This window comes from Tupaia chinensis, unplaced genomic scaffold, assembly GCF_000334495.1.
Source record: "Tupaia chinensis unplaced genomic scaffold, TupChi_1.0 Scaffold143747_1, whole genome shotgun sequence".
Classification (NCBI taxonomy): Eukaryota; Metazoa; Chordata; class Mammalia; order Scandentia; family Tupaiidae; genus Tupaia; species Tupaia belangeri.
In genome coordinates, this window is record NW_006203596.1 from 121,854 (window position 1) to 135,453 (window position 13,600).

The following is a 13,600-nucleotide window of genomic DNA, read 5'->3' on the forward strand; positions in this document are numbered from 1 at the left end:
TCCATTTTATTTATTATTGTTTTAATTCACTACAGGGTATGTGAGCTCACCAGAGAAAGACACAGAGACACAAAGAGCCAGAGAGAGAAAGCAAGCCCCCAGGTCCAGTACTCGGACCGCAGTCGACGATGTGGGAGTCCAGCACCTTAACCACCACACAACCTGTTGGCCTCCCTCCAGGACTTTTGATTTTTCACAAACTTTTGGCTCTTCTGCTCTTGGCTCTGCCACCTTGGATAAGAGAGTCCTACCTCAGTGTTGGAAACAAGACCCTGGGATAGCTTGCTACTTCTATGAATGGACCCCCACACGTAGAAGAGAGATTCAGATACTACCCAAGTACAATTATCTCAACTGCCTATCACATAAAATTCTGAAAACAAACTGATATTTTTTTATCTTACCCATTTTATAAAATAATTTCTATTGACTTCGTTGCCTTTGCAGGGGACATTCTTGGTTCTGCCATGCAAAACTTACAGAGTCTCCTCCGGATGCCTTTTGGTTGTGGAGAGCAGAACATGGCGTTGTTTACCCCCACTGTCTACGTCCTGGACTATCTCGGTCTGACTGAGCAGCTGACAGAAGAGATCAAATCTAAGGCCATCGGATATCTGACCCAAGGTAGGGCGTCGGAAAGCATTGTTTTGTCAGTACTCTGTTCATCTCAGCTAAATCTCACTTAAGCGATTATAAACAAAAAGAAAAATCCAATTAATATAATCCTTCTCCTGGATAATTACTTTTAAATTAGAAAATAATATCTTTTTTCTCTTTCTAGGCTATCAGAAGCAACTCTCTTATAAACACTTAGATGGATCATACAGTACCTTTGGATATAATGATGGACAAGGAAACACATGGTTTGAATTTCTTTATTATTTATATCAGAGGTTATAGACACTTGTTTTTGCATGCAGATTTTTGAGAATTTTATAAAAACTATGAATCCTCTGCCCCGAATTATTTAAAAGTCTCCACACACATATGAACTTTCTTCTAACAGTATTCTTGATCTCTCAGGCTAAAGACGTGATATTGCTAGCTGTTACTTACCAAAAATTGCATGCTAAGTAAATTATTAGGTGGGGGCCCAGCAGGTAGCCTCGTAGCTAAGGCGCTGGATTCCCACATGGCCTACCATGATTCAAGTCACAGACACAGCCACGTAAAAATCATTCCAGGAGCGTGTGCATGCATATCCAAAATCCCAAGAGGAGAATGGAGGGAAAGGGATTGCAGTGTGGTCATTTCCCCTTTCTGAGGGTTCATTTCTCACTTTCTCTCTTTTAACCACCACGCCACCTGCTGGCGCCCGTATATGTCTATTTTTAAATTCCCTTTTCTTGTAAGGACATCAGTCATCTTGGACTAGGATCTACCCAAATGGCTTCACTTTAATTTCATAACCTCTTTAAAGAGCCCATCTCCAAATATAGTCATTTTCTGAGGTGCTAGGGGTATTAGAAGTGACAACACATTTTAGCCTATAACACATAGATTAAATAATATGTCCAAGCTCACATTGCCAATTATGTGACAGACATAGAACATTCCAGAATCTGAGGTTTACCCACTACATTATTTTGCCTCTTGATAGTACATGTGATTGTTGAGCTCGTAAAGTGTGTAGTGTATCAGGAAAAGACAAATAAGGAAAAAATGTAACACAAATATACATGCATTGCTATAGGAGTTTATAGGCAGAAGCCGTATAATGGCACGTGTGGACTACTACACACACAGATGAATCTGGCCTAGTGCTTTCCTGGGTGGAATGCTGGTCCACGGGGGAGAAAGAGCCATATTGAAACATGAACCTAGCTCTTCATGTTTGGTGAGCCATTTAAACCTCTGGAGCTCTGTGTGTCATCTATGAAAATAAGTCACATATGCCTCATCTTTGCCTCTCAAATACTTTCGTAGTGACAATATTCTATAATTTCTCAATAAGCTCTTAGGTGTTAAGAGGAGACAAACGTAAGAATTCTATTTTTGCTTGAGATGGAGATAAAAGAATTTGGGAAGACATGATAGAGAAGGTAGCTCTTCATGTGGGACGTGAATGATGAATTGGGGAAAAAGAAAAGGAAACCCATAAACCACACAGGTGGAGACTTGAAAGGGACGGTTGAGTTGACATGTTAGGTTAGAACTGGGAGAAGATATTTTGGGGATGTGAAATTTAAAAATTCAGTTGTAGCAAGTTATGGATCCTAATGAGCTTGTCTGCCTCTCAATGCTATAAATATTTACTGTACATCGTTTCTTCCCAGGTTGACTGCATTCGTTTACAAGTCATTCGCACAGGCAAACCGCTACATTTATATCGACGACAAAGTTCAGTCCCAAACACTTATTTGGCTCTTAAGTATTCAGAAATCAGATGGCTGCTTCCAAAATTTGGGCTATGTCTTCAACAACGCTTTGAAGGTACTGATGAAATTCTACCTTAAGTTTTCTATTCTTCCATCATGATCACTTTGGAAATTTCAAAGTACCACTGAAAAACTTGGTAGAAATCACTGAACAAGAATTTCTACTGGCATAAGTTAATTATCTTGAAACCAATGCAGCCTTTCTTCTTAACAAATAGAAATTTTCTTTCTTTTCTGGGACCAGCACATGATGTAATAGTTACATTGCTGGACTCCCATGTAGTCGACCATGGTTCAGGTCCTGGACCTGGTGGCTTCAAACTCATGCCAGGTGTGTGTGTGTGCAAGCCCAAAATCCCAAGAGGAGAATGAAGAGAAGGGATTGGGGCTTGGCCATGCTCCCTGGATGGTGATTTGTCACTTTCTGTCTCTCTGTTTCTCTGGTGAGCACACACATCCTATACCAAAAATCTCTCTCTAAAAAAAAAGACATTTTCTTTCCTTTCATTAGATTAAAAACTCTAGAAATTCTCATAGTAGTTGCAGGGATCTTTCAGTACATTATATACATTGTGTGGTTCATTTCTGTATCCTGAACAGTTCACTACTTATCGTAACACCTCTCGCTAAAGACTGCTGTCTGTCCACACTGATTTTTGAGGTTAACCTTGTTATGTTGTTTTCCATACTTTTTAGCTTTCTTTCTGCTCTACCTGCTGTATTGATTGACCCACCTTTCTATTTTGTACTCTAGTCTTCTTTACTGTAATACTACAGCGTGCATTGTCCTTGACACTCTACCCTATTTCTACGGTGAAGACGAGGGTGAAGGTTTATGGAGCATTCTATGTCTCCTCTGATTCTAAATTTCTTTGACCCATAACTCAATTTCACAAATGATGTTCCGGTTCCTATACACTTCTTGGATTTCCATTCACTATTCTTGATTTTATAAACAGCACCTTTTGCAGGTATAAAAAGTGCACCCCCCCAAAACATGTGCAAAGAAAACAACAAATCCAAGTTTTTCACATGATATTATATTTAAAAAGACATGCAAACCAGACGGTGGAACAGTGATAAAACACAATGCTCTGTGAGACTGACCCACATGGGAGGGGTCCTAGTTCTTCTGAAGACCACTCTAAGTACCCTCGGCATGTGTGCACCAGGGCCTGGCATGGCCGCAGTTGAGGGCATATCACAGTGTCAAGACCGTATTGAAGGTTCTCTCTCTCTCTCTCTTTTGGTCTCTCTCTCCTTATGTATTTCTCTCACTCATGGAAGAAATAAGAAAACTTAAAAAGAAATGTATCCCTGCCTCTGAATGTCATGAGCCTGACATGTTACTCCTGTGTTTCATTCAGAATGAAGAGGAGAATGAAATCTCTCTCACTGCGTATGTTATTAACGCCCTGCTTGAAGCTGGTCACCCAGTCTCCGTAAGTGGCCCCTGGCTGATACCACTAACTTGCTTCTTATAAACTCAAAACAGCTTATGTCAATACCATGGTAATAAAAGCTAGACTATATGTCTGCATCTACCGCAACGTAATGCTGAATAGATATTCACCTTGATAGTGAAATCACACTGTGCAAATGGATCTATGTGGAGATTAAAATGTATGTGTTGCATTTGTCCTTCGAACGCTTCAGCACTGAGAAGATTCATTCCTGGTGTTTTCCAGGGATGGATGCATCTATATCCATGTTGACTCAGATGTTCTTGTGTGCACAAGCAATTTTTTTCTTTTCTTTTCTTACAGTTTTTGGCAATTCAGAAGGGTCTCCGGTGCCTAGAGGCTGCATCTGGGGAGCGAGCACTGACGGCCTATGACCAGGCTCTCCTGGCCTACACGTACAGTTTAGTAAACTACAAAGACAAAAGGGATTTTTTTGTCAATGAGCTGAGGAAAAAGGCAAAGAAAGTAGGTGAGTGTCCTTGACCTTTCCTGGCCTCACATGTGGACAGTAGAATGGTTAGCAGGGGTATAATTATCACCCCCTCGTGTTTCCACCCAGTTTGGCAGGTTTGCACTCACGGCGCCATCACTCTTCTGACCCTTCTGACCACAGTCGTGTACACCCCCCCACTTCCACACAGACACTATTGAAGTACCTCACTTTTTTGTCAGGTGGCACCGTGCACTGGGAACTGAAAGAGCACTTTTATGCAGAAGGATCATCCTTCTTCTACCCTCGGGCTCGCTCTGCAGACATAGAGGTGACCTGTTATGCGTTGCTGGCTCTTCTTTCTAAGTCAGGGCTGACTTCAGAAGAGCTGTCTTACACTTCGCAGATCGTTCAGTGGGTGGCAAGGCAGCAAAACTCCTATGGAGGCTTCTCCTCTACAAAGGTAACTCCACTGTCTTTTGAAAAAAATCACTAAATGTAAAGGTTGGCCCCATGGCCCGGAGATTAAGAGAGCCAGATCCCACATGGCTGACTGCACAGTTCAAATACTAGCCCTGGCAACTTGAACAACACACCAGTCATGTGTGTGTGTGTGTGTGTGCCCCAGATGCTGACAGGATGGAGAAACGGAAGATAAGGGGTTGCAGCAAGGCCACGCCCCATTCTGGGATGCTCTTTCTCTGGTAAAAACATGGCGAACACGTTTCTTAAAAAAAGATATATCCTTACATATAAAAAAACTCAGTAGTTCCTTTGCATGAAAGGTGTTGGTTTTAGAATTTATGTATTACCTTTATCCAATTCAATGAATTTGACACTATTAAACTTGCAATCATTTCTCAGTTTGCTGTCATTTAGAGTTTTCTAAGATATTACGTTGTCGAGAAAGTTGTGATGTATTTTTCCACGTTTCCCTATGCAAAAATGCCTCACGACTTTCCTGACAACCCAATAATTTTATCTTGCAACAATCTCTGACTACTTATTCAAAAGATACTTTTCTCTGAATTTTTTAAATGATCATTTAAATGCCAACCTGCTAATATTTCTTTATCACATGACAGACTACGATTTAATCAGAACAGTGGTGTCACGTGCCTTGTCATCAGCAGTGAGAGACAGCCTCTCTCTGTAGAACTACAAAATCGTTAGCACACTCTTTTCTGATTAACTTATTTACCGTGTAAAAATAATTCTCCATCGTGTTTTACTTAGTTAGAATGTTTTCATTTTTTTAAAGCCTTCTCTTATTTTATGTGTTATGAATCCCCTGGTCACATGATTTGCACATTTCTTAACAGAAATTAATCTCTTCCTTATTTACTTAAAAATGTCTGGGAGCAGCAGTTGGCGTAATGGCTATGGCAATTGATAAAAACAATGCAAAATACACAACAAGTGAATAGTATTTCGAATAGTTTCCAGATGACTCTCAGCTCTATTTGACTGTGATTTCTAAAACTCATAATATACTCTAATACGGTTTCTGCCACTGTCATTTCAGGATACAGTTGTGGCACTCCAAGCCCTGACTCTCTTCCAGAGGCTCACTTTCTCTAGGAATAGCCAGAATTCCGTGCACCTTTTCTCTGACCGAGCGTTCAGTACGGACTTCCACACGAACGATGAGAACCGTTTACTGCTACAACAAATCCCATTGCCGACAACGCAGGGAAACTATACGTTGGAAGTGAATGGCAATGGCTGTGTGTACGTGCAGGTAAATTGGGCTTTATTCCTCCTGACATCACAAATTTCAAATGTACATGAAACAAGAAAGAATAGAACAAGTATATTCTTCGTATTTTGTTATGTTTATGTCACTTTTTTTTGCTTAATTTTAAATCAGAGATATTAAGATGCCTAAACATTATACTACAAAAAAACAAACAAAAATGGCATGTTACCGTGTAACTGCAATGCTGTTATCACAAGGAACATAAATCAATAGTTTATAATAAAATTCAGTAATCAGTCCCCTCTCCCAAAATATACTTTTTATTTGTGTTTTTAAACCAAGATTCAATCAAGGACCATGTTTTGCCATTGTTTGTTATTCTTCTTAAATCTTTTTGAATGCATGAAATTTATCAGGGGTGTGTGTGTGTGTGTGTGTGTGTGTGTAAATGAGACAGTAACTTTTTGAAGAAATCAGGGCAGTTTTATTGTTGAATTTCCCTCGTTCTGATTTACCAGATTGCTTTCTTTTGGTATCATGTAATTTGTCTTCTCATTCCCTGGGTTTTCTATAACTGATTGATTGTTAGGTCTATATTCATATTTTCTCACATCTAGGAGTTTGTGGCTATTAGTGATATTAAAATTAACCATGGGATTAAAATGGTAACAGCCGTATTTCTCCATTAAGGATGCTGTTTTTTCCTTCTTTGCACACAGCAATGAATATTTAACGTGTTACACTGGAACCACGCAAATGTCACGTTTCACATCAATTTTCACCTCAAAGTCCCAACATGCATTGACGATCTTTGAATAATCTGTTACATTAAGGTTGTAGAGTGGCAATGCTATAATTCTACCCTGCCTTCTAATTTTATTAGCTAACATCTCTACACTACAAAGACACCAGCGTGTATCCAAGAAATCAAATACTGAAGGCATTCGAGCTACTTCCCTTCTTTGACTGTTAATGTAGAATAGTAATGAATAGTGTGCACACATTACTTCATTCTTGGGCAGGTGTGTCTCCATATCTTCACAATCCATTTCTAGAAGTGGGACTATGAGGTGAAGTTAAATCTTTAATCAAGCCTATTTTTGGGACCAGCAGATGATGGAATGGTTATGTCACTAGACTCCCACGTAGTTGACTGTGGTTCAAGTCCTAGGCCTGACAGCTTAAAACTCATGCCAGGTGTGTGTGCGTATGTGCCCAAAATCCCAAGAGGAGATTGAAGGAAAAGATATTGTGGTGTGGCCATTCCCCCCAGGGAGTGATTTCTCACTTTCTGTCTCTCTGGGGAGTGCACATGCCCTATGGCAAAAAAAACTCTCTCTCTCAAAAAAAACCTATTTCTAAGTCATATTATTCAAGATGTAGATTCTACCATTTCTCTTTTAATTCACTCACTATAATCCTGGTATTCACCTAAGTCTTTCTAGTTCCAAATTACAACATCTTTATAAGTTTCTCCTGGCTGAAATCAGATCACTTAAATTACCCCGAAGATAGCATAGAAATATTCCACCTGTATGAACTTTGACACGTTACTTTATCTTTATAAGATACTTATCTCTCAGTCCTTCATTTCCCTCACGTATAAGATAAAGGTCTAATATAGTAGCTGCTTCACAGGGTTGTTGGAAACATTCATGGAATTATTGCATAGAAAGCACATAAGCTGGATGCAGTGGAGTATGCCTGGGGGAAGGAGGAGAACTGAGGCAGGAGAGTTATGGGCTCATGGCCAGCCTGGACAGTCTAGTGACTTCCTGTCTGAAAGAGGGAGGTGCGAGCCTACACCTGTGGGCCCAGACCAAGGCAGGATTGCAACTCTGCAAGACCCTGTCTGAAACACAACACACACACACACACACACACACACACGCACACACACACATCCCACAGGCGGGAAAAGTACTTAAAAGTTGGTATGTAGTCTGTGTTCAGTAAGTGTTAGCTATCATACCTGCATTATTGATGGCACAGGAAATACGACACGCATAGGTAAAAAACGAGAATTTCACATTGAAATGCTCATGTGAAGAGTTCAGTTTAACAGTAATATTTTGGCTAATCAGTAACGTTCTCCGTATTATTCAAGACCACTCTGAGATATAACATCCTGCTCCCCAAGAAGTCATCTGGATTTTCCCTTTCTGTGAGTACAGCCAATGCTTCATGCAGAGCATTATCTCATGCGAAGTTTGACCTCGTTGTTTCAGCCAGGTAATCTTTTTTAGATACATTTCTATCTCTAATTCAAATATTCTCGTCTCTCTCTCTCTCTCTCTCTCCTTCTTGTGGCCCGATGGTTTCATGTAAGTTGACCTGTCTCTACAGAAATGTATTTTATCTTGTTTAAACTGACTAGATTGTATAAGATAATATTCTGTGCAAAATAAATGTGGCTTCAAAATGTGAACCAGAAGAGTCAGCAGGTGGCATAGTGATTAAAATGCTGGACTCCCACATGGCTGCACACAGTTTGAGTCCCAGACCTGGTGGATTAAAAATCATGCCAGATGTGTGAGTGTACATGCCCAAAACCCCAGGAGGACAGTGGAGAAAGATTGTGACACGGTCACCCTCCCCGAGGGTGATTTCTCACTTTCCCTTTCTCTCTGTTAATATGGTATATGTGAGTGTGTGTGTGTGTGTTTGTGTGTGTGTGTGTGTAGTTTGTATATACCTACCAGACGGGAGAGAAGGAAGTTGTAAGAGAAAAAAGTTCTATAAATTCCTCCTTAAGAAGTACATTTCCCAGGACCAGCAGTTGGTGTAATGGCTATGTCACTGGACTCCCACATAGTCGACAATGGTTCGAGTCCAAGACCCAGTGGCTTAAATTCACGCCAGGTGTGTGTGCATGTGTGCCCAAGATACCAAGAGGAGAATGGAGGAGAAGGGATTGCGGTGTGGCCATCCCTCCTGGGGGGTGATTTCTCGCTTTCTGTCTCTCTCTCTCTCTCTGTCTGCATGCACTCTATAGCAAAAACCTCTCAAAAAAAAAAAAAAAAGGAACATTTCCCTGAAGTTTCTGGTTTATAAATCAACATATTAAGATCTCTTCATTTGGGGTTCCAAATTCCAAAATAAGAATATCAGTCAGGTTCAAGTCTGGATCTAAATAGGAATTGAAATGCACATTGCTTCCTTTTGGAATACCACTAGTACCAGTTTATCATGAGAATATTCTAATCCCAGAAAAATAAACACTGCAAAATGTGCTAAAATAACCCTATTTGCATAAAAATACACTTTATTGATAGTTGTTTTTCCTAAATAACAATCAAAATCATTTGAATTTTAAATTCCGTGTTCTTTAATAGCTATCACGGGAGACGCAGCTCCTCTAACATGGCTATCATCGACGTGAAGATGCTTTCAGGTTACGTGCCTGACAGACTCTCAGTGAAAAAGGTACAGAACTCAATGTTGTTAGCTAAAATGGCTTTAGAATAGCTATAATGTGTTATGGCTTGTGCAATACGTGGACCACAAGTTGATGCAAAGAAAGAACCTATTTTTCTATTTCCTAGCAAATGAAACTTGAATCTCTTACATATCTAAGGTTACAACACTATTTGAAATTCTCAGTTATTTTTATTGTCGTACCAGGGCGATGGAAAATGGAAATTATAAAACAACCACATAGCTTTCTAATTTTTTTGCACTAAATTAACTCATACTTTAATCCCATTTTTCCAGAAACTTCTTGAAGTCCCCTTGTACTGTCAAGACAATAAGTCATGGGGAAAAAAAAAAATAAGCAGATGAGCTGGTGTTTATTTCATTCTGTCCTATTATTTTGTTTATAGAAAAATTAGAAGCTATTATAATATACAGACAGATCTCTCAGAAATGCTCCATGAATGAGTCTCAAAGATTAATATTGGTTGTTGAGGCCATATGGAAACATTGCAAATATTTATAAAGATGCGGGAGAACCATAAAACTTAAATGGAGTATTGTTATCTTTAAGTAACTAGATGTTTGTATTACTAGTTCCATGAATTTTTTCTTCTTATTTTCAGCTTCAGAATGATGGCAAAGTACAACGAGTGGAAATCAAAACCACTCATGTCTTTTTTTATCTGGAGAATGTAAGTTTACCATCACAACGTGGTTTCCGTGTTAGTGTATATGAGGCACAAGGTCATCTTTTGTAGATCTTTTTTATTTTCATAAGGGCATAAATACCAAAATAACATTGCCAAGGTAGTTGTGAATATGAGAAATTGAGATGATAGATTTCAATATGCATAATAATACCTATTTATTCCCAGGTTACTCAAAACCAAACTCAATTCTCATTCTCCATTGAACAAGATGCACCTGTAACCAACGTCAAGCCTGCATCCATTCAGCTCTACGATTACTATGAAACTGGTAAGAATTCTGCTTAGTCTTTGAGCTGTTTATAGTCTCCGTTAAATTAACCATAAACCTATTTTCATTTTCTCTGCTAGTGTTTTAGGTCCCTTTCTTGACATCATCCCTCATGTTTTATAATTTTTCAAATCACCTAATGCAAAACGCTTCAGTTTTAGTAGCACAGAGATTTTGTTTTTCTATCTAAATGCTCACAAGTGATGTGATTTTTCTAACCTAACTGCACTAAAATGTATAAATTGAAATTACTGAAGAGTAACTGTGAAGTAGCTGAATAAATCTGACTGAATAAATTCAAGCAAAGTAAAGTGAGTGACTATGAATGTTAGCATACTGTTTATTTGTTGGTATGAATTAGAGGACACAAATCATGTTTATTTTAATAAAGCAATAAACTGTTAGAGATGATAATAAAATATTATTATGAGAAAACATATTTTTAAACCATGACCATTTATTATTTTTTGCAGTTGTATGGATCAGCCAGTCTGACTGCTTTGGACTGGTGTTCCTCGTTTCTTTCTCTCTTTCCTTTTCTTTCTTTCTCTTTCTTTCTTTCTTTCTTTCTTTCTTTCTTTCTTTCTTTCTTTCTCTTTCTTTCCTCTCTCTCTCTCTTTCTTTCTCTCTCTCTTTCTTTCTTCTTTGTTCCTTTGTTTGTTTCTTTCTTTAGTTTTTGTTATGGGGTGTGTGTGCTCTCCAGAGAGAGAGGGATAGAGCAAGAAGGAGAAAATGAGAAAGTATACCATCACCACCCCCTTGGGGGCTGGCCATATCCCAATCTCTTCTGGAATTCTGAGCATGCATACACACATGCCTGGCATGTTGGCCAAGCCTCCGTGTCTGTGATGTGAACCGCAGTGGACCATATATGATCCAGCCACTTCGACCACCATGCCATCTGGCTTGCCCCTCTTTTCTCTTCAAATGACTCATGTCTGTGGGCAGCTGGCAGGTTAGCTGGCTAGATTATCTGGGACAGATCCATTCAGATATTCAGATGTCCAGCAGATCATAAGTTCTTGGAGACTGGCTGACTGACTACCAAGTGAGTCAACTTGTCTCCCAAGAGGAGAATGGAGAAGAATGATGGTCATTGCCCCTGAGGGGAGTGATCTCTCACTTTTTGTCTCTCTGTCTCTCTAGTAAGCACATGCACCCTATAACAAAAATCTCTCCAAAAATAATACTGAGGTCAGCAGGTGGCATGGTGGTTAAGGGTGCTGGACTCCTACGTGGCTGACCGCGGTTTGAGTCTAGGACCTGGCAGCTTGCTTTCTCATTTTCTCTCTCTCTCTCTCTATCTCTCTCTGGTCAAATTAAAACAAACAAATAAATAAATTTAAGTAAAAAATTATTTTAAAAACAAAGAAGAGAAAAAAATTACTTGTTTCATATGTGCTATATATGGTTAAATATCTCAGCCAACTAGGGGAGTGTTCATCCACTAAATAGTGATTTACAAACTTTGGTTACTCAACCACACGGAGAGTTCAACATCTGTTTCCAAAGACCTGGATAACTGACTAAGTTATTGTCCTTCCAGCTCTTGTGATTATACGGGTCCTCTTCCCTAGAAGATAAAACCCTAACCTCTGTTAGGTTGTAATATGTATCATATAGAAAATGTCATATCTGAAACAGTTGAGAATAATCTTATATGCATGCATGCAACGCAAAGCGATATAACTCGGAAGGGTAAAAATAGACCTGGCAGTTGTCAAGCAGGGAAGCTGTCAGAGGGGAGTTTATTTCTAAAGAGAGATGTAAAAATGCTTCCTTCTTGAACAATGTTGTGAGACTGTTTCTGATAGCGATTTTCTCTTTTCCAGATGAATTTGCGTTTGCAGAGTACAACACACCATGTAATCAGATGCCTTTTAAAACCTCCTAGGATAATGAAGTGGAAAAGAAGACACTTTGGGACTGGCTATACATTTTCTCCGCCAAGCAGGAAGCCTGCACTTCCTAGCTGCAAGTTAAGTTGGCTCCCTTGGTGCATCATCATAGACTAAACCCTTGCTGTCTGAGGACCTTGCCTGGACTCCTCATAGCCAGATGCAGCTGGGAAGTGCAAGCTTCCTGGTTCCAAGAGCTACCTCCAACCAATGGGGAGGAGAATCCTGGACAAGTGGTCCTGCCTCCTGCCTTCCAGCAAAGAATTCTGGGAGATGCTCCAAATGCTTCCTTCGAAATCCATCTCCCAGAATCTCATGAAGCAGCCTCAGTGAACAAATCCTTCCCTAGGCATTTTTCCTTTCTCGTCACAGTCCACTGATTTCTCACTCCTAATTCCTGGAATCACTCTGAAATTAATCATCTGCACCCAAGCCTTTGACTCAAATTCTGCTTTCAGGGCAAACCAAGCATAGACAACATATTACATCAGTTACTAAATAACTGCATACAACGTTTTGTTATGGATAAAATATTCTAATATTTTGATAATTTAGTTTCGCTATGTGTTTATGAATAATTTCCCTGAAAGTTGTGGGAAAAAAAAGGTTTTTGTTTAATTGCCAGAGGACGCATACACTCACCATAGAGATGGGGGAGGAGGATGAGAAAGTACCTTCCCCACAGGGCATGGCCATGCCACAATCCTTTCTCCATTTTTCCATCTTGTCAAGATTTGGGGACATGCACATATATGCACCTGGCAAGTTTGTCAAGCCACCAGGGCCAGGATTTGAACCAATCAGTCACATGCAATTCTACTCCCTTAACCACTAAGCCATGGGGCTAGACTTCTAATGCTTAAATGTAAATAAAGTTGTTTTCCTTGGCCACTGTTGAGTAAATCCTGCCAAGAATCTATGTATTTAACTTCCATTTCAAAGTTACAATTTTTTTTTTAGGATAAGTCTGGCATGAAACAAATGCATTCCTTCCTCTTCACTCTCATCTCCAAAAAAAATAAATAAATCACTTGGTGGATACTTCTAAAAATGCATCTGTACAGTTCTATTTGACACAAAGTATTTTTTAAAACTTGTGAGGCTTGGTTTAATTTTAGGACCAAATATTCATTACTGTATTATTATTGAACTTATATATATATTTCACAAAACTATCTTTAAATGTGCTTGAAGTATTTACCTATCTTAACTATTAAGATAAAAGACAAAAATGCGTATTGGTTTAAGCCTCAACATTTGGAGGACCTTGTTATAACAGCCATAGAAAATTAACGCACTATCTCACAAACATCTTGGACTTCACTGGCTTTCGATAG

General features: G+C 39.3%; 1 protein-coding gene and 1 long non-coding RNA gene across 2 annotated transcripts in view; both read left to right on the forward strand.

Moving 5' to 3' along the window:
• The window catches only part of LOC102477267 (ovostatin-like), a 66,441-nt gene extending 57,003 nt beyond the window's left edge, over window positions 1-9,438 (forward strand). The window contains exons 25-33 of the mRNA XM_027766848.1: window positions 448-624; window positions 782-863; window positions 2,277-2,433; window positions 3,746-3,820; window positions 4,145-4,310; window positions 4,514-4,734; window positions 5,797-6,012; window positions 8,078-8,202; window positions 9,306-9,438. Of these exons, the coding sequence (XP_027622649.1) occupies window positions 448-624; window positions 782-863; window positions 2,277-2,433; window positions 3,746-3,820; window positions 4,145-4,310; window positions 4,514-4,734; window positions 5,797-6,012; window positions 8,078-8,202; window positions 9,306-9,438 (1,352 nt within the window). The remainder of the gene's footprint in view (window positions 1-447; window positions 625-781; window positions 864-2,276; window positions 2,434-3,745; window positions 3,821-4,144; window positions 4,311-4,513; window positions 4,735-5,796; window positions 6,013-8,077; window positions 8,203-9,305) is intronic.
• A 577-nt stretch (window positions 9,439-10,015) lies between these two features.
• On the forward strand, window positions 10,016-12,887 carry LOC114005405 (uncharacterized). The gene is made up of 3 exons (XR_003547259.1): window positions 10,016-10,079; window positions 10,263-10,365; window positions 12,198-12,887. It is a non-coding gene; the product is annotated as an uncharacterized LOC114005405 (long non-coding RNA).
• Window positions 12,888-13,600: the final 713 nt, after the last annotated feature.